The 22,580-nt window shown below is 31.4% G+C and overlaps 1 protein-coding gene across 15 annotated transcripts in view; it reads left to right on the top strand.

The window, feature by feature from the left end:
- The window catches only part of LOC143047801 (uncharacterized), a 58,973-nt gene extending 36,393 nt beyond the window's left edge, over positions 1 to 22,580 (top strand). For all 15 annotated transcript variants that reach the window (XM_076221071.1, XM_076221066.1, XM_076221067.1 and 12 more), the window contains 5 exons: positions 324 to 428; positions 2,162 to 2,215; positions 2,614 to 3,059; positions 16,793 to 17,058; positions 19,053 to 22,580. In XM_076221071.1, the coding sequence (XP_076077186.1) occupies positions 324 to 428; positions 2,162 to 2,215; positions 2,614 to 3,059; positions 16,793 to 17,058; positions 19,053 to 19,063 (882 nt within the window). In that variant the 3' untranslated portion in view covers positions 19,064 to 22,580. The remainder of the gene's footprint in view (positions 1 to 323; positions 429 to 2,161; positions 2,216 to 2,613; positions 3,060 to 16,792; positions 17,059 to 19,052) is intronic.

Below are 22,580 nucleotides of genomic sequence, written 5' to 3'. Positions count from 1 at the left end.
ACCTTGTCTGACAAGAATCTGTTCATGAATTCTTCTGAAATGTTTACACACTACTGGGTTATAATAAAAGACAACCTAGCTGATTATTTTGGCGATTTTCCAAATTGGTTTTTGCAGAGTTATGGAACTTTAAGCATAAAAATATATGTAACTTTTTACATGACTGGTGTTAACTTGTTTAGGCAAACAAGTTAACATTAACACCAAAAAAATTAACACCAGTTATGAAAATTCCTATTTTTTATCAGAGCACTGATAAATGTAATTAGATTTCTTATGAATTTTTGTCAGGCTTAGGACTAATACTATTTTATATTTTACAGAGGGAAGAGGCTGAGAGGAAACAGAAAGAAGAAGCAGAGAGAATGGAGAAGGAAAGAATAGAGAAAATTAAGAGAGATGATGAGGAAAGAACAGAAAGGAAAAAGGTATTTACCATTACAAAGTAATGTTTCCATAAGAACAAAAGTTGAATATCATGAAGTACTTTTGTGCAAATTAAGAAAAGTTGGAATAAAACCAAAAGAAAATGTTAGTCACTCTATATAAATAGTCTTTGAACAAGTTTGCACCCAACATCGCATCATCAACAGCATCAAACATGATCTTGATGATATGTTTTCAGAAAAGCTGTTTTGAAATTGAACACCATGAAACAAATGTGTAGAAATTGAAATTGAAAATTCGATAACATTGAAATGTATGGGTAATTGTCCCACTAGCATGCACCCAGAGTTGACACATCTCAAAAGGTTCAAACTATTTTGATTTGATTTGGGATGTGTAATAAAAAATCATTTTGTCTAGATCTATTAAAGATTTAATTAATTAGGGCCCCGCCGACGGCGGGTCGCCCTATAGTGATCAGTCTGTCCGTCCGTCCGTCCGTCCGTCCGTAACACTTTCGTGTCCGCTCCATATCTAGAGAACCGTTATGATTTCATACTTAATACTTAACATGATTATTAACCAACACCAGAGGGTGTGTCATGTTGTATGTACAACTTCCTAGGTCAAAGGTCAAGGTCAAAAACTTTGGTTTCAGTTGACAACCCCGTGTCCTGTGGTGAAGATCGTGTCCGCTCCATATCTAGATAACCATTATGATTTCAAAGTTTATACTTGACATCCATTTTAACAACCACCAGAGGGTGTGTCATGATGTATGTACAACTTCCTAGGTCAAAGGTCAAGGTCAAAAACTTTGGTTTCGAGTTGACAATCCTGTGTCCTGTGGTGAAGATCGTGTCCGCTCCATATCTAGATAATCGTTATGATTTCAAAGTATATACTTGTCATACATTTTAACCACCACCAGAGGGCGTGTCATGATGTATGTACAACTTCCTAGGTCAAAGGTCAACGTCAAAAAAACTTTGGTTTCAGTTGACAACCCTGTGTCCTGTGGTGAAGATTGTGTCCGCTCTGTATCTTGAGAACCGTTATGATTTCAAATATTATACTTGACATCCATTTTAACCAACACCAGAGGGTGTGTCATGATGTATGTACCACTTCCTAGGTCAAAGGTCTGTCTGTCTGTTGGTCTGTCCATCGCTAACAAATTTGATCCACATTATATTTTGAGAGGACAGCTGTTATTATTTCATACTTTATACCTGACAAACATTTTCAACTTAACATATATATTAACCAACACAAGAGAATGTGTCATAATGTATGCATCCTAGGTCTAAGATCAGTCTGTCGGTCTGTCCATCCGTTCGTTGTTCTTAACAAATTGTGTCCGCTCTACCTCTCGAGAACCATTAATATTTCATACTTTATACTTGGTGGGTCATAATATATTGAAGGCATAATTCTAAAAATATGTGACAAATATCAATTGGGCAGCACCTTTAAACATATTGTTCAAACATCAATCCATATATCCAGAAGTCACCTTAGAGTAGTAAACAATGAGTTCACATCATGCAGTCATATCACTATTATACTATGAAAGTAAGATGAGAATATTTATCAGTTTTAACTTAAAATCTTAGATCAAAATCACACATGAGACTATGTAATAACTTCAAATAATGCTTCATATCAGATTATCCATACAACTTATTTACCCCACGTTATTGACAGCGGGGCCCACAGAGATGGCTCCCATCTCAATGATATCTAGTTTCATACACTTTTATTTATTTTTCAGAAACTAGCTGCAATTATGTCCAAAGTTAAATCAGATAAAAATCTGGCTTCACATGTAAGTGATCAGAATATGTTTATAAATAGATTACTACATCAGATTACACTTTGAAGAGTTATAACTGAGAATGGGTTTTTGAATTTTTGCAATATTGGGGTTTATATTTTTTCAGATAACTAATATATAAAGTAATGTAGATAAAATGGATTTATTGCATATAAATATAGGTATACAATGATTCAAACAAATTAAAATTCATAATAATATTTCAATTAAATCAAGCTATAATTTGACTGTCCTCAGATATGATTCTTTTGAACAGCTGAATGCAGAGGAATGTGAAAAAGAAAAATCTACTGAATTGTGAAATAAGTAATCTACATGTTTAAGAATTGTTTACAGGTATTTGAAGTATGAATTTACATGGATAAATCATTTACTTCTATTTTTCCTAGGGATCCGATTCAAACTTGTCCTCAATGTCCATGTCACAGAGTTTGACCAACCTTGTTACAAATGAAGAGGAACAACCCAAAGAAGAACTTACAGTCACAACAGATTCTACTCCAAAATTCAAATCCCCTTTGTTACAAAAACTGGCTGAAAATAAACAAAATGGGGGTGAAACTCCAAAATTCAAATCTCCACTTTTACAAAGTTTATTAGGAAAGAAAGGACGATTGGCAGAAAAACTGGAAGCCGAAAAATCCGAAACAGAAACTGACTCTGATAGAAGTGATACAGACACAAAAGTTTCTACAGAAACAAGGGAGATAAGTCATATAAGTGCTGATTGTAATAGTGACGCTAGTGATAGTAGCGACAATAATTCTGTGATAAACGCTGATACGTTAAACAATGGTATTCATAACGGACATTTAAAAGAATTGGTAGATTCTAGGTAAGTCTAATGACAAAGTTATGTAACATACTGAAAAAAATTGTATGGTATTGAAAGTATGGGGTTTACCATCAAAACAAACACTTTAGATTTTTCATTCATGGAGTATTGACAATAACTAATGTATTCATCATTTATGTTCTCTCAAAAGTAATAAGGTCTGGAAAATATAGCTATCAAGCCAGTTACATAAGGCATAACAAAGGAACATAAATGGTGTATTGAGGTGAACAGTCTCTTCATCAAAAATTTAAGTTTCAAAATGATGTCTATATGTATAACCATACTTATTAAAAAAAATGTGTTATAGTGAAAATTACACATTTGAACTTTAACAATTGTATTTGTATTACACACAGTCTGCACCATTAGCCACTAGTCCGATGCACCAGACTAGTAAATATTGATTTGGACTAGTGAAAAATTTTATATAGTCATATAGGGACAAGTTTTGATATTTAGTTTCCAGACTAGCAGATGAAAAAGTTTTTGGCGCAGACTGTACACAAGGTTATTATACTTCTGTAAAGTCATGACTACCAATAAAATAATGCTACTAGATGCTAAGGAACAAATACATTATTAATTTGATGTTATTGTTAGCATTTATATTCATAACAGATGAAATAGCAGAGAAATGAGATTCTTGAAGATATATAAAGAAGATCTTGGGAAATATCAATGAGACAGCTCTACCTACTAATGATAAAAAAATTGTTGAATGAAATCAGATCTTTGAAAAACCTAAATATGAACATATACATGTTACTGCATATATTTATACTTATACATGTATGCATGCCATGATGCATTGCAGTTAAAATTAAAAAAAATAGAAATATAATACATGTAGTGACAGTCTTTGTACTGTTATACCACTGTCCCAGGTTAGGGGGAGGGTTGGGATCCCGCTATCATGTTTAACCCCGCCACATTATTTGTATGTGCCTGTCCCAAGTCAGGAGCCTGTAATTCAGTGGTTGTCGTTTGTTTATGTGTTACATATTTGTTTTTCGTTCATTTTTTTACATAAATAAGGCCGTTAGTTTTCTCGTTTGAATTGTTTTACATTGTCTTATCAGGGCCTTTTATAGCTGACTATGCGGTATGGGCTTTGCTCATTGTTGAAGGCCGTACGGTGACCTATAGTTGTTAATGTCTGTGTCATTTGGTCTTTTGTGGATAGTTGTCTCATTGGCATTCATATCACATCTTCTTTTTTATATTTGTATTTCGAACATGATCAAATGGTTTGTGAGTTTGTTGTGCTGTTCAACATTTTTGAGAATAATTTTATCATGTGTATTCTTATTATCTGATCAGGAAAGCTATTTTAGAATATCAACTTGGCTAAAAATAAATAATTCTTTTTGAGATATCTGCACGTTTCTTTATAAAGAGCACCCAAAAAATAGGGAATGGAATATTCCACAATTCCTTAAATGTATTTATTCTCTGGCTGCATAAAACCTTTTTTGTCAGGTCTGTTTTACCCCAATTATGTTTCGACTCTTAACATAAGTATGACTGACAACCAACATTAAACTCATAAAATGTTCCATCTTCACCAATTCAAGATGGCAGCAGTTATGCACCTGAAGAATGGAAACATAAACATTATTATTGTTGATTTGAATACTAGTGTTAATAATTAATTAAGGAAATAACCAATACCCATGGTTACAGACCTGTCAAGATGGGAGTTTCATCATAAATGGATTCTTTAATACTCAGGATATACACACTTTAAAATGAGAAAAAAAGATATAAACAAATGAATGCTTTCCTGATAAAAACTGTTGGTTGTGCTTTTTCCATGTTTCCTGAAAGGAAATGAAAAATTTATTTTTAAGTTATAACTTTTTTGTAATGTGTTTATATATATTGTCATTTTACCATATGCTTACTTACTTAAGCTGTTGAAAAAACAGTTGTTAAACATTAAAAATGAAAACATCATACATGACATATTATAAATTTCATGTGTCAGTAGCTTTTCTAAAAAGTTCAAAGTTGAATATATTTGAAAGCCAAGGATTTATTGTAAACCAAAACAGTTGAAAAGCTATATAACCAAATGGGACATAAAAAAAAGTCATTTTGCCTGAGGGAGTTGAAACATTAGTTTCTAACAATTTCAAAAAATTTCTAACAAAATTTATTAAAAAGACAGTTTTAGAAAGGTTTGTTATAATTCATGTCAGCACTGATCTAATGATACCCTCATGTACTGATAGTCCACAAGCTGCGACCCAGTTCTGTAAAAAATGAAAACATGAACAAGGGATATTTTTTTTCAACTCAAGGCAAACCTCTTCAGCAATACCAAGATGTATTGTTATTCATGTTATTGGTCTTATACTCTTAACTAATTGTTCATATTGAAGGGTGACAAATAAAGTTGCTTCAGATAAATGACCAAGGCAGAAATGGTCTGCTGAACACTGGCAGCAATGTGAGAAAGAAGTTGTATTTAATTTCTTTTTCAAATCTGTATAAAAGAATATGGCTATTTAACATATATTCATGTTTCTGATGTCAATAACTGAAGTGGTATATTTCTTACAAATATAGGTATCCATCAGCATCACATGATTTACCTTCATAATCTCCTTTTACAAAGTTTAAATATTTGTTTGTTTGGAAGGAATATTTTACAAATACTTGTCATATTATTGGATAGTTCTTAGAGATTTCCCTTGTCCTGTAACAGAAGGGCCTTTGAAATTTCAAGATGATATGACTGATTGGATAAAAGTGCACATGTTGGTCATGCTAGAAAGATTTCCTGTTGAATTATTATTTTTGGCACATATTGCCATCCCCTTTTTAGCTCACCTGGCCCAAAGGGCCAAGTGAGCTTTTCCCATCACTTGGCGTCCGTCGTCCGTCGTCCGTCGTCGTCCGGCGTCGTTAACTTTTACAAAAATCTTCTCCTCTGAAACTACTGGGCCAAATTACACCAAACTTGGCCAAAATCATCATTGGGGTATCTAGTTTAAAAATTGTGTCCGGTGACCCGGCCAACCATCCAAGATGGCCGCTGTCATATGGTATTTTGAACCCCATGGTAAATTGACCCCGGGGTCAAAATACCGCTATGGTAAATTGAACCCCCCCATGGTAAATTGAACCCCCCCTGTATGGAAAATTGAACCCCCATGGTAAATTGAACCCCCCTGTTTTTTTCATCCTAGATGAATATTAGAACATTTTACATTATTCTAAAGCTTATCATAGATTAAAAAATCATTCATACAAGAAGGGGAGGTACATTTTCCATGCTCAATTAAAAGAAATATCTTTGCTTGGTATAAGTGCTCTGAAGTCTTTACCAACAAAATGTCATTCAAAATACTTATTGACACATTATAACTAGACCATATGTAGCTTGAATGCTTTAATTATTTGTAATTATAACATATGTATATATATATATATAAGGGTAGTTTTGATTTTCCATGGTAAAAAAAGGGGGAGGGGGTCAAAATACCATGGCAAAGTAAAATTTAAAAAATATCTTTTCCAGCAAGTTAAATACATACAAACTACTTATTTGTGTATTCTAACTACATAAAAGAGTTCAAATTGCCAGAATTTCTGAAATTAAAGGCCTAGAGTAGGGGGTTCAATATACCGCAGGAGGGTCAAAATACCATGGCAAAGTAAAATTTTCAAAATATCTTTTCCATCAAAGTTAATACATACAAACTACTTGTGTGTGTATATTAACTACATATAAGAGCTAAAATTGCCAGATTTTTTTGAATTGTCTATAGTAAGGGGTTCAATATACCGCAGGGGGGTCAAAATACCATGGCAAAGTAAAATTTTCAAAATATCTTTTCCAGCAATTTTAATACATAGAAACTACTTGTGTGTGTATATTAACTACAAATAAGAGCTAAAATTGCCAGATTTTTTTGAATTGTCTATAGTAAGGGGTTCAATATACCGCAGGGGGTCAAAATACCATGGCAAAGTAAAATTTTCAAAATATCTTTTCCAGCAATTTTAATACATAGAAACTACTTATTTGTGTATTCTAACTACATAAAAGAGTTTGAATTGCCAGAATTTCTGAAATTAAAGGCCTTGAGTAGGGGGTTCAATATACCCCAGAGGGGTCAAAATACCATGGCAAAGTAAAATTTTCAAAATAACTTTTCCAGCAAGTTTAATACATACAAACTGCTTATTTTTGTATTCTAACTACATTAAAAAGTTAGAAATGCCAGAACTTTTTAAATTAAAGGTCTAGAGTGAGGGGTTCAATATACCGCAGGGGGGTCAAAATACCATGGCAAAGTAAAATTTTCAAAATATCTTTTCCATCAAAGTTAATACATACAAACTACTTGTGTGTGTATATTAACTACATAAAAGAGCTAAAATTACCAGATTTTTTTGAATTGTCTAGAGTAAGGGGTTCAATATATCGCAGGGGGTCAAAATACCATGGCAAAGTAAAATTTTCAAAATATCTTTTCCATCAAAGTTAATACATACAAACTACTTGTGTGTGTATATTAACTACATAAAAGAGCTAAAATTACCAGATTTTTTTGAATTGTCTAGAGTAAGGGGTTCAATATATCGCAGGGGGTCAAAATACCATGGCAAAGTAAAATTTTCAAAATATCTTTTCTAGCAAGTTAAATACATACAAACTACTTATTTGTGTATTCTAACTACATAAAAGAGTTTGAATTGCCAGAATTTCTGAAATTAAAGGCCTTGAGTAGGGGGTTCAATATACCGCAGAGGGGTCAAAATACCATGGCAAAGTAAAATTTTCAAAATAACTTTTCCAGCAAGTTTAATACATACAAACTGCTTATTTTTGTATTCTAACTACATTAAAAAGTTAGAAATGCCAGAACTTTTTAAATTAAAGGTCTAGAGTGAGGGGTTCAATATACCGCAGGGGGGTCAAAATACCATGGCAAAGTAAAATTTTCAAAATATCTTTTCCATCAAAGTTAATACATACAAACTACTTGTGTGTGTATATTAACTACAAATAAGAGCTAAAATTGCCAGATTTTTTTTAATTGTCTATAGTAAGGGGTTCAATATACCGCAGGGGGGTCAAAATACCATGGCAAAGTAAAATTTTCAAAATATCTTTTCCAGCAATTTTAATACATAGAAACTACTTATTTGTGTATTCTAACTACATAAAAGAGTTTGAATTGCCAGAATTTCTGAAATTAAAGGCCTTGAGTAGGGGGTTCAATATATCGCATAGGGGTCAAAATACCATGGCAAAGTAAAATTTTCAAAATAACTTTTCCAGCAAGTTTAATACATACAAACTGCTTATTTGTGTATTCTAACTACATTAAAAAGTTAGAAATGCCAGAACTTTTTAAATTAAAGGTCTAGAGTGAGGGGTTCAATATACCGCAGGGGGGTCAAAATACCATGGCAAAGTAAAATTTTTAAAATATCTTTTCCATCAAAGTTAATACATACAAACTACTTGTGTGTGTATATTAACTACAAATAAGAGCTAAAATTGCCAGATTTTTTGAATTGTCTATAGTAAGGGGTTCAATATACCGCAGGGGGGTCAAAATACCATGGCAAAGTAAAATTTTCAAAATATCTTTTCCATCAAAGTTAATACATACAAACTACTTGTGTGTGTATATTAACAAAATTTTCAAAATATCTTTTCCATCAAAGTTAATACATACAAACTACTTGTGTGTGTATATTAACTACAAATAAGAGCTAAAATTGCCAGATTTTTTGAATTGTCTATAGTAAGGGGTTCAATATACCGCAGGGGGGTCAAAATACCATGGCAAAGTAAAATTTTCAAAATATCTTTTCCATCAAAGTTAATACATACAAACTACTTGTGTGTGTATATTAACTACATAAAAGAGCTAAAATTACCAGATTTTTTTAAATTGTCTAGAGTAAGGGGTTCAATATATCGCAGGGGGTCAAAATACCATGGCAAAGTAAAATTTTCAAAATATCTTTTCTAGCAAGTTAAATACATACAAACTACTTATTTGTGTATTCTAACTACATAAAAGAGTTTGAATTGCCAGAATTTCTGAAATTAAAGGCCTTGAGTAGGGGGTTCAATATACCGCAGAGGGGTCAAAATACCATGGCAAAGTAAAATTTTCAAAATAACTTTTCCAGCAAGTTTAATACATACAAACTGCTTATTTGTGTATTCTAACTACATTAAAAAGTTAGAAATGCCAGAACTTTTTAAATTAAAGGTCTAGAGTGAGGGGTTCAATATACCGCAGGGGGGTCAAAATACCATGGCAAAGTAAAATTTTCAAAATATCTTTTCCATCAAAGTTAATACATACAAACTACTTGTGTGTGTATATTAACTACATATAAGAGCTAAAATTGCCAGATTTTTTTGAATTGTCTAGAGTTAGGGGTTTAATATATCGCAGGGGGTCAAAATACCATGGCAAAGTAAAATTTTCAAAATATCTTTTCTAGCAAGTTAAATACATACAAACTACTTATTTGTGTATTCTAACTACATAAAAGAGTTTGAATTGCTAGAATTTCTGAAATTAAAGGCCTTGAGTAGGGGGTTCAATATACCGCAGAGGGGTCAAAATACCATGGCAAAGTAAAATTTTCAAAATAACTTTTCCAGCAAGTTTAATACATACAAACTGCTTATTTGTGTATTTTAACTACATTAAAAAGTTAGAAATGCCAGAACTTTTTAAATTAAAGGTCTAGAGTGAGGGGTTCAATATACCGCAGGGGGGTCAAAATACCATGGCAAAGTAAAATTTTCAAAATATCTTTTCCATCAAAGTTAATACATACAAACTACTTGTGTGTGTATATGAACTACATATAAGATGCGGTATATTGAACCCCCTACTATGAACTTAGAATTTCAAAAATTCAAGCTATTCTAAATCCTTAACAAAGTTATATTACTCCAATAAGTAGTTTGTATGTATTTAATATACTGGAAAAGATATTTTGAAAATTTTACTTAGCCATGGTATTTTGACCCCCCTGCGGTATATTGAACCCCTACTATAGACCTTGAATTTCAAAAATTCAAGCTATTCTAACTCCTTAACATAGTTGTAATACTCCAATAAGTAGTTTGTATGTATTTAATATACTGGAAAAGATATTTTGAAAATTTTACTTAGCCATGGTATTTTGACCCCCCTGCGGTATATTGAACCCCCTACTATAGACCTTCAATTTCAAAAATTCAAGCTATTCTAACTCCTTAACATAGTTATAATACTTCAATAAGTAGTTTGTAAATATTTAATAAACTGGAAAAGATATTTTGAAAATGTTACTAAGCCATGGTATTTTGACCCCCCTGCGGTATAGTGAACCCCCTACTATAGACCTTGAATTTCAAAAATTGAAGCTATTCTAACTCCTTAACATAGTTATAATACTCCAATAAGTAGTTTGTATGTATTTAATATACTGGAAAAGATATTTGTAAAATTTTACTTAGCCATGGTATTTTGACCCCCCTGCTGTATATTGAACCCCCTACTATAGACCTTCAATTTCAAAAATTGAAGCTATTCTAACTCCTTAACATAGTTATATTACTCCAATAAGTAGTTTGTATGTATTAAATAAACTGGAAAAGATATTTTGAAAATTTTACTTAGCCATGGTATTTTGACCCCCCTGCGGTATATTGAACCCCCTACTAAAGACCTTGAATTTCAAAAATTCAAGCTATTCTAAATCCTTAACATAGTTATATTACTCCAGTAAGTAGTTTGTATGTATTTAATATACTGGAAAAGATATTTGTAAAATTTTACTTAGCCATGGTATTTTGATCCCCCTGCGGTATATTGAACCCCCTACTATCGACCTTGAATTTCAAAAATTCAAGCTATTCTAAATCCTTAAGAAAGTTATAATACTCCAATAAGTAGTTTGTATGTATTTAATATACTGGAAAAGATATTTTAAAAATTTTCTTAGCCATGGTATTTTGACCCCCCCTGCGGTATATTGAACCCCCTACTATAGACCTTGAATTTCAAAATTTCAAGCTATTCTAACTCCTTAACATAGTTATAATACTCCAATAAGTAGTTTGTATGTATTTAATATACTGGAAAAGATATTTTGAAAATTTTACTTAGCCATGGTATTTTGACCCCCCTGCGGTATATTGAACCCCCTACTATAGACCTTCAATTTCAAAAATTGAAGCTATTCTAACTCCTTAACATAGTTATAATACTCCAATAAGTGGTTTGTATGTGTTAAAAATGCTGGAAAAGATATTTTGAAAATTTTGCTTAGCCATGGTATTTTGACCCCCCTGCAGTATATTGAACCCCCTACTTAAAACCACAAATTTAAAAAAATGATAGCCAATAAATTGTAAATTAGATTATCTGCAATACTATTTATCAAAAACAGGGGGGTTCAAAATACCGCAGGGGGGTTCAAAATACCATATGTGAAAAATGACCCCGGGGTCAAAATACCATGCGGTATAATGACCCCGGGGTCATTTACCGCATGGTATTTTGACCCCGGGTTCACTTTTTAGGGGGTTCAAAATACCATATGACACCGCCATGGCTAAAAATAGAACATAGGGGTAAAATGCAGTTTTTGGTTTATAACTCAAAAACCAAAGCATTTAGAGCAAATCTGACAGGGGGTAAAATTGTGTAACAGGTCAAGATCTATCTGCCCTGAAATTTTCAGATAAATCGGATAACCTGTTGTTGGGTTGCTGCCCCTGAATTAGTAATTTTAAGGAAATTTTGCTGTTTTTGGTTATTATCTTGAATATTATTATAGACAGAGATAAACTGTAAACAGCAATAATGTTCAGCAAAGTAATATTTACAAATAAGTCAACATGACCGAAATGGTCAGTTGACCCCTTTAGGAGTTATTGCCCTTTATAGTCAATTTTTAACCATTTTTCGTAAATCTTAGTAATCTTTTACAAAAATCTTCTCCTCTGAAACTACTTGACCAAATCAATCCAAACTTGGCCACAACCATTTTTGGGGTATGTAGTTTGAAAAATGTGTCCAGTGACCCAGCCATCCAATCAAGATGGCCGCCATGGCTAAAAATAGAACCTTGGGTAAAATGCAGTTTTTGGCTTATAACTCAAAAACCAAAGCATTTAGAGTAAATCTGACATGAGGTAAATTTGTTTATCAGGTCAAGATCTACCTGCCCATAAATTTTCAGATGAATTGGACAACCCGGTTTTGGGTTGCTGCCCCAGAATAAGTAATTTTAATGAAATTTTGCTGGTTTTGGTTATTATCTTGAATATTATTAAAGATAGAGATAAACTGTAAACAGCAATAATGTTCAGCAAAAAAAGATTTACAAATAAGTCAACATGACCGAAATGGTCAGTTGACCCCTTTAGGAGTTATTGCCCTTAATAGTCAATTTTTAACCATTTTTCGTAAATCTTAGTAATCTTTTACATCTTCTCCTCTGAAACTACTTGGCCAAATTACACCAAACTTGGCCAAAATCATCATTAGGGTATCTTGTTTAAAAAATGTGTCCGGTGACCCGGCCAACCATCCAAGATGGCCGCCATGGCTAAAAATAGAACATAGGGGTAAAATGCAGTTTTGGGCTTATAACTCAAAAACCAAAGCATTTAGAGAAAATCTGACAGGGGTTAAATTGTGTAACAGGTCAAGATCTATCTGCCCTGGAATTTTCAGATAAATCGGATAACCTGTTGTTGGGTTGCTGCCCCTAAATTAGTAATTTTAAGGAAATTTTGCTGTTTTTGGTTATTATCTGGAATATTGTTATAGATAGAGATAACTTGTAAACAGCAATAATGTTCAGCTAAGTAAGATCTAGAAATAAGTCAACATGACCAAAATCGTCAGTTGACCCCTTAAGGAGTTGTTGCCCATTTTATTCAATTTTTAACAATTTTCACTAATTTGGTAAATTTTTGTAAATTTTTACAAAATATTTTTCACTGTATCTAAAGGTCCAAGTTTATTATAGATAGAGAAAATTTTAAGTACCAAGAATGTTCAGTAAAGTAAGATCTACAAACACATCACTATCAGCAAAACACAATTTTGTCATGAATCCATCTGTGTCCTTTGTTTAATATGCACATAGACCAAGGTGAGCGACACAGGCTCTTTAGAGCCTCTAGTTCTTATTTGTGTCATTCTTTTCTATCATTCTATAGCATACAATGTGGAATATTTTTTATGCTATGATACTGAAAATTGAATTTGTTACTGAAAATTGAATTTACCTTAAGAGAACAGTAAGATTAAAACTAGATAACCTATATACACACTTCTGATACATGTTGGTGAACTTGTGTTGTCGGCTTGTTGTACCTGTTATCCCTTATGTTTTTGTCTTGCTCTGGTGGAGTCAAACAGCAAGAAGATTGTTCAAGTTGCTATGGTGTCAGAGATTTATCAGGTCAGTTCAAGGACTTATGATAGTCAATAATATTTGGTATATAGTTGTATATAAGAATAAGCACATCTCTTTCTTTGGAGATTATTTGGACCTGCCCTTTAGTCATGGTCAATTGACTTTAAACTTTTGCATATTTTTCATGTTTTAAGTTTGTGATAACTTAAGGTCAGTTTAAGATCTTATGATAAGTCAGATATTTAGTATGCAGTTTTACTAGCATTAGTACATCTCATTTTTACAGAGATTATTTGGCCCTACCTATGATATGTCAATGATATTTGGTGCGCTGTTGTATCAGCTTTGGCATATCTGATTTCAACAGAGATTACCGGTAATCCATATTTGGCCCTGTAACTTTAATCAGGGTTCATTAACTTTGAATATTTTGCATTCACAGAAGCACTTCATTATAAAAATGTGCGCACGTTCAACGCTGTTACAACCCTATGAAGTTACAAAAAGAAGCATTCAATACTTACAATTACATTTTTTAGCTTGGATCATAAAAATATCGATTTTTATCAAGTTTTTATTCAATTTACGTGTGCACTATATTGTAAGACCTCGTTTTATCATGAATGGTAAATTCTATTGTGTAATGAAGTTGAGTAAGGAATAATGCAGTGTAGCCAATCAGAATAACGTATTATAATGAAACATACATCTAATGTAATTATTATAAAATAAAAAAATATAGAAGGCAAGACATATCTCTGTGTCAACAATTAATTTGATAAATTTAACTTTTCTCAACTAATGAATTAACTAATGAATTAACTAATGTTGAAAAGTACAGAATACCTGGATAGTTCACAATCTATTTATAATTTTAAACCTGTTTATAAAGGTCAACGAAGTTACAATTAGGTAATAATTTATCTTTTTAATCATCCTTTCACCTTAACCAGATTTTGATAAAATTCCATTGAAGATCAATAACAGATTTATCATAAACCTATATAGGTCCAAAATAAAGCTTATGGATCAATGATTTTATTGACATATCAGGTGTGAGGTTTACCTGTCAGGTGATCGGTATTGTACAGGTAAAACATTCCAGGTAGGGTGTTTACATAGGTGTGTATTGTGTAAGACCAGTAGTCACTGATGAAGGGACCTACTACTTTGTATGCAGCTTCCGTTTGTAAGTTTTGCATACATAAATATGTGACTGGTAAATGCTAGAGGGAACATATTTTTGTCAATTTCATATCTAATAATCATATGATACAGATAGGTATCTTAATATTAAATGAAAACATTGTTCAGTTAAATTAAATTCTTTATATTCACCGCAGAAATTTGAAATTTGCATTTTAAAGGTTTTCTAATTCAATGACAAGAAATTTAAACTTGAGCTGTTAGTTAAGTTTTAAGATAATAAGCTTACTGAAACAACAGATGTACACTGTTTATGTGCAAAGAATGCTTTAAATGTACTTAAGATCTGAGCTATATGTATTGTATTATTAAAAAGTAAAATGTGAATGTGGCATACATGTGTATTTTGAGGATTTATAAATCACATTTTGTGTGGAGAAATCTGTAGTAATAAAAGTTTACAGTCATATATAAATAAGTTATATTCAAAGTCTATATACATGATATAAATCTAGACAACATTAACTGCCCCCCCTAAAAATCTTGAAATGAATTTTGAATCAGATGATATAATTGGCATCCCCTTCCCTCAAATAAAAAAAAAAACAAAACCCAAAATTGATTATTTTACCAGTTGATAACTTTAAATTCAGAAGGGGCCTAGGGACATGTGTCCTCCTTTTGTAGGAAAAAAATTGGGCTAAATAGAGAATCACTGAGACATGACTGCGACAGGCCCTCTCTTATGCAGTCATTCGACCCTCCACTTATGAAAATTACTAGATTCACCACTGTTGACACACTGGTTTAAACAGTTTATATTGACAATGCGTAGCTCTTGGTTAAAACTTTCTTTGAACAACTTGGATTCTTTCAGGTAAATAACATTTGTATGGTGAATTCAATAGCAAATTTTACTTTATGATGAACCAGAGATATATATATGTGACAAATGAGCAAATAAAATTGTATCAATTTTTTGTATGATTTTGTTGGAATGACGACATGGCCATGAACAGTTACTCCTTTTCTTTCAAATTATAAAATTGATAGTTTTCATCGCTTAAATAATACAAAAAAACAGGTGTTTGCTGGAAAGCTCAGTGTCTTTGATAAATCATACATAGGCATTTAATGTTGTTTTCGGTCAAACAAAATAGAGAAACTTCTCTTTAAATCTTTTAAGTTTACAATCTCCCAAAAAGTTTGCATGGTAATAAAATTAATTGTCCCTAGAAGGAAGTTGCTATTGGTTATATTGCCCTTGTTAAAATCAGACTGCTTGACCAAGGATGATAGTTTTGTTTGAGCAAAGATTAATTGCATTTATCAATTTATAATGAATGAATATTCATTCAATTTATTATGTTAAATCAAGATTTATTTTATTTTTGACATGTCAAAGTGAATAAAATGTTTTGGTTGTATTGTTTGAAAAGTCAACACCCTACTTGATCAGTTGAGAGAGAAAGGAATCTAGACATGCTAGATCACCTTTACATGCTTAAATGTAAAATCTGGTTTTTGGGGTAATCTGACAACTGCATTAAAATGTTATTTATTCCTCCAATTTTTAAGCTGTTGCAAAATTAATCCATTAAAATTTGAATTGAAAGGCTGAAGGCTTGTGATGTTTTTGTTTCCAAGAAATGTAAAATTTATAAAATATGCATTTCTTATAAATGTTTTCTCTAATTGCTTTTAATAAAATGAATGATCTATGGGCTGTCATGTTTTTTTTACTTTTGACCTTAATATGTATACCACATAAAGATAAATCATTTACACTTGTTTTTTACTTGTATACCACTTCATAAGTCGTAGAGTCATTGTAAAACAAGCCGAGGTAATTTACATCTTTAAACTTCAGGAAATTGATGTTTTGTAGCATTACATTCCTCACTGCAATATTCAGAAAATTTTGTTGAATCTGGGAAAACCATTCATTAATACTTAAGGATATGATAAACACTTATAACTTCTTAGCTAATATATTTTAATATCAAATAAAGAATCACCTAAATTTATCTATTTTGTACAGTTACCCACTTACATCTCCTTGATCATGTTGAAGGTCGTACAGAATTTTACGTTTTTTGAAAGTTTATTCCGACAAGTTATAAATATACCTAAGTTTGCAGCTGTTCTTTATTTATAATCTTTTATATTTTCAGTATTAGTATGAGAACAGTTGACTCACTGGGGACTTCAGTGACAGATAGCTCTTTATATGGAAGTCTAACAGATTCAGCCACAACAGCTGACCATAAATTTGAACAAATTATAGATCTTGCAGTCACAAATGCTAAATATAATACAAGTGATGATTTATTGAACTGTAATACTAATATCACTTTTGATAATAATCACGAGGAAGAAACTCTACCAAAGCCCATCATTGCCTTCGAGGAAAATGCAACCAGAAGACAAGAAGTCACAGGTATGGTAACGATATATGACATTGATCACAATTTTTCAATACAAAATTGCTTGTAGAATGAGCAAATATAAGTGTTGCTCATTTTTTCATGCTAGAGCCTTTTATATAAAACTATAACATGTATAACATATGTAGTTTGCTACTTTTTGAAGCCGTACATAGTCCTATAGTTCTTGTCCTTGGTTTAAGGTAAAGTTTAGTCATTGAAAATCATGCCACATCTATTTACTTGTATTAATTTGGTAAATTTGATTGTCATACTGTTTGAAACTTACCATTTTAGCTTACTATACATACATTTTTATCAAAAAATAAGTTTATCTACAAAAAAAAAAAGAGAAAAGTTTATACTGATAGAATATGTCATAAAAATACATGTTTAAAAATGTTTCTTTTAATTGTATATATTTCAGCATCTGCTTCTGAATAACACAGACACACTTTTTAATTTAATTATTACAAGATTTCTATGATTGTACTTATAGAATTTTACAACTTGATCTATATGATCCTTCCCCTACCCCTTATAAATATATATTTATATTCTGTGTATGTCAATTGGCTTTCATTCTCAATAAAAACTAGATGTGTCAAAAAAGCACACAAATGGCCCTGTCTCAAAAGTTGAAAAATCACATGTGGACACAAACATAACGGTAGTCTCACATATCAAAAGCAGCTCAAAATCTGGAGGCATACAGAAAAAATGTCTGTATAACTGTGATTTCCAACAATTTTCAAAGTTGTAAACCCTTAATTTTGACAAAAATTAGCAGAGCAGAACGAAACTTAAACTTGATTTGTAACTCATCATGAGTAACTCACATACCAAAAATCAGCCCAATATCTGAAAGTATTGAGAAAAAAAGTCTGTATAACTTTGATTTTCAAAAATTTATCAAAGTCCATAGCCCATAATTTCGGCAAAAATTAGCCAAGCAGAACAAAACTTAAACTTGATCTGTAGGAAGTACACCACTAATTCATGGTCCCATTGCTTTCTATGTTGAATTCCTCCATTTCAAGTAGGCACACCACTTTTATTTTAAGTTCAAATAAAGTGGCAATCATTACATGTCAAAGCAACACTTTATGGTGTCTTGAACTGAAAAAATCAACATACCTTTAATGGCATATAAGAAAGAACTGGTTCCCAGAACTTCGGATGTACCAAAACAGGTACTTCAGATCTGACAAACAGACAAAATGTACCCTCTTTTTAAAAATTGATGCAGTTTTTTTAATAATTAAAATTAAAAGTCCAAAAGTGTTCTACAATGATCACCAGTCCTTCAGCTTTCATTTGATGCCAAAAATACCTAAATATCCCACATATTTTGAAAGTTACACTCATGCGTAGGAACTATTTTGTGTTAAATATGTACTACTTTCTGGTATGTGCTTTCTGGCTGGGCCCGAATTAGTGGTGTTACACCTGTAACTCATCTTGGTTAACTCACATGCCAAAAATCATCCCAATTTCTGAAAGAGTTTAGAAAAAAAGTCCATATAACTGTGATTTTCAACAACTTATCAAAGTCCAAATCCCGTAATTTCGATAAAAAAATAGCAGAGCGGAACGAAAGTTAAACTTGATCTGTAACTCATCATGGTTAACTCACATTCAAATAATCAGCCCAATATCTGAAAGAGTTTAGAAAAAAAGTCTGTATAACTGTGATTTTCAACAATTTATCAAAGCCTGTAATGTCAGCAAAAATTAGCGAAGCGGAAAGAAACTAACTTGATCTGTTATTTATCATGGTTAACTCACATACCAAAAATCAGCCCAATATCTGAAGGCGTTTAGAAAAAAACTCCATAATATGGTTTGTTGCAGAATGACGGAATGACGGAATTTCGGACAAGGGTAAAACTATATGGCACCTACAACTTCGTTGCGGGGCCATAAAAATTCTAAAGACAAGGAAGTGCTGAGATTTCAATATTTTCTTCAAATAGCTGTAGTAATAAATGAATGATTTCTTTTTCAGATTTCTTATGAAAGTGCTAATAGTTTAGTGACTAACGGTATTCACTCAGACAATTCATTTAGTGAGGACATGTCTGCTTCTGAAGTTAAAGACCATAGTTCATCATCAACTGACACATCTAATGAGTCATTCACCGAACATGTCTACAGTGAAAACTTTGAGACGGACCCTGCATCTCATAATGTTGACCATTATGAGAAAGACCCTAAGCAGGTGGAACTTGATAATATGTGGCAGCAGCTAGAGGGATCTATGATTCAAAGCCATGATGAAATACGGGAGAAATTAGTGGAATATGGGGTGGGAGACGGGGATGAGGACAGTGAATCAGAAGAGGGGCAAATATGGAGAATGGTTCAGGGAGATTCCCCTTACATGCTTGAACTAACATGAGAAAAAACTAGTTTAGACATATAGGTTTTATGAAATTTGTAGATAAATATTTATTCTGTTAAACTAAAAAAAATGAAATATGGTTATATGAAAAATAATCTCTATTAATAAACACATGGAACACAGTCAGATAGATAATTTGAGATAACCCTAGCTAAATTAATGCATATTTTCATTACTGCCTTGTTCTTTGGTAAGAACAGGTAGCAATGTTACTTTCAGTATATAGTTTGAAGCATTTAAACATTGACACTCATTTGTCTATGCCTGTAAATTTGGAAATTTTCGACAGGTTAATTTTTCGTTTTGTAATTTTTGAACATTTCGCATGGGGGTAATTTCACGCAGATTATTTTTCTTTTCCTGTATGATTAAAGAATATATGCGTGGAGGAAGTATGAATTACTTCTCTATCAGTTGTTTGCTACAAAAGTGAAAAATTAACCCCATGCGAAAATTTCCAAGCTTACATTCCACAGTTCCATGTGCAATATCACCTGTGAAATCTTTACATTTCTAAATCTATTAATAAATAAAGAATTGATATTATCTATATAATATATAAGCTAAACAAAAAACTAACCTGATAAAAAAATATTGAAATTAAAAATGAATTATCTTTTTTTAAAAGGTATAATTATCTCCCTTTACAGTTGAGTGAATTATGTCCCTTGTTAACAAAAGTTTTATTAATCCTCACTTAGAATCTGTTCTGGAAATGAATACCCTAAAACAAATGTACTCATTTTCTACTTGATGACAATAAATCTATTTTTCAAAAAGGGAACTGATGAAATGGTTATTTATTTCTCTATTAAGGTTTTATTGATGAGATGAGAATTTCATTCAAAATTTTGTCAATATATCGAAATATTATACTAAAATGACAAAAATATTTATTTGTTAAACAACTGGAAGAATAAGATGCAGTTTAATTTGAAGTACATGTCCTCACAATTTCCAGAATTTAATAAAGTGTGGATAGGTTAATTAGATGCTGCATCTACATGGATGATTTGTTACTTTAATGAAAGAAGTGCTTGATAAATAGAAAGACTGAGTGATTATTCATGTAATGGTTATGAACTTTTTTGTTTTGAAAACATAAATGGTTTGTTATTGTGAACCTTGAGATTATGTGATATAATTTTTGCTGCCACGTATTATAATAAAATTGTATTTTTATGAAATTATGACAGTTTGCCGCCATTATTACATTATTACATTTTTTACAAACAAAGCAATGTGATTGTATTTATGATAAAAGAGTTGATGAGTGCTTATAATGTATATATATAGTTAGGTATTATTTTAATTTGTACCAATTTTTTTTTTCTCCCCATAGCTTTTTGTATTCCTGTTTAAGTTCTGCAGTATTCTTTCTTAAATGGACACATGTATTCTAGTCCCTTATCTCTCAGGAATATTAAAACGAGTTCGTAGAAAAGGGCAAAATGGTATTTGTCCCGTTAAAACTGAGGAAATTCAGATGTTATTGATTTGCATGATAAATACACAAAGCATGTAGATTTTTAAATGAATTTTCAAGAGGAACAGAAATGTATGTTTATCATGTTCATACTGTAAGATTTTGTACCAGTACTTCTTTTCTTAAAAAATTTTGCTAATTTGAAGGAGATTCCATTGAATTCCAATTAAAATTTAACAAATTACAATTATTGTGATCTTTAATAACAGTATGTTCAGAAGCAGCAATCCATGGTATATTCCTTCAGTGGTGCCAATCGATTGTCCACTCATGATTTTAGAATTACAGTCTTGTAATACTTGTGTGATTCCTTCATAAGAAATTCACTCAATTCAGTACTTATCCTCTTTTTGACAAAAAATACAGAATCCAGATGTTAATTATTTGTATTTGAAAATAGTAGGAGCAAAAGTTTGAATTAAGTAAGTAACTCCCATTTTAAGAAGTATTGGTATAAAGAATTACAGTATACATACAAGTTGAAATTCTAAAATGAAATCAAAACTTTTTTTATAAATTTTTTGTAGTTCCTGAAGTCCGATTTTATACTATGTCATGATTTCCAAAGCATTCACATTTATCAAGAATACGGTTGAGTACAGTTGAGTTCAGTTATATTCTACAAAAGTTAAGGTGATTTCTTTTTTGTTCTCTGATGTGCTCAAATACTTTTGTTACTGGTATATCTGTATTTTTGTGATACATATGTAAATGTTTATGCAAATGTGTGTGTCCAATCATTTGTTTATGTTGATTTACATGTATGTTTTACATATGTATAAAGTGCCGTTTTAAAGCCTCTTAGAAGAAGCGATTTTGGCATTCATCCATGAAATTTTAACAGAATTGTGCTATTTGGTTGTGCATTGTTAAATCACTGAGGCTAGTATAAATCAACTTTTGTGCATACCTTCACTGTGAAAAATTTCACATATAACAGTGATAATGATGATGTCCATTAAGAAAGAAAACATTAGTTATTGTATTTGCATATTCTTTATTTAAAGTAAAAAGCTTTAAGAAAAAAAAGAATATGAAAAATCATTAAAAAAATATATAAAATTTAATAAATGATAAAAATTTCAAAGAAATAAAACCTTGTGAAAAAAGAAATCAATATAAAAAGCAAGGAAAACATTGAAAAAAATAAACAATTTGTAAATGCAAAAATGTGAAAATTATCACATAATGCATTTAGAAAAAAATATGCATTATGAATAAGTTAGTATCTAACTTTGCCATTTAAGAATGGCATGGAAAGTGGACAAGCTCACCAAAGGTGCTTAACAACTTCAACTATTATCATATTTAAAAAAAAATCTAAAATCTTAAGTGTTTGTCAAAGTTTTGTAGTGTAACTTTTCTTTGTTCACATACATTGTATTCTAAAGTGTTGACAGGAAGGTTTAACTTAAAATATAATATACTCAACTAAACCTGTTTAATGGTATATAAAATCTAACCAATATTCATTCATATTTCATTTACATGTTTTATACTGATTTTGTACGCTATTTATATCTGTGTATGTACAAGGAATACTAAAGTTAATACAGTTTTCTGTATGTTTCTGTCTGGTGGGCAGTTCCGTTTGTTTGCTTGTCCACAATATGTCTTCAGACTCAATAAAAGATGAAAAGCTCAAA

Source organism: Mytilus galloprovincialis, chromosome 10 (genome assembly GCF_965363235.1).
Source record: "Mytilus galloprovincialis chromosome 10, xbMytGall1.hap1.1, whole genome shotgun sequence".
Taxonomy (NCBI): domain Eukaryota; kingdom Metazoa; phylum Mollusca; class Bivalvia; order Mytilida; family Mytilidae; genus Mytilus; species Mytilus galloprovincialis.
Note: the sequence above shows the minus strand (reverse complement) of the source record. Positions and strands in the feature narration are given on the sequence as shown.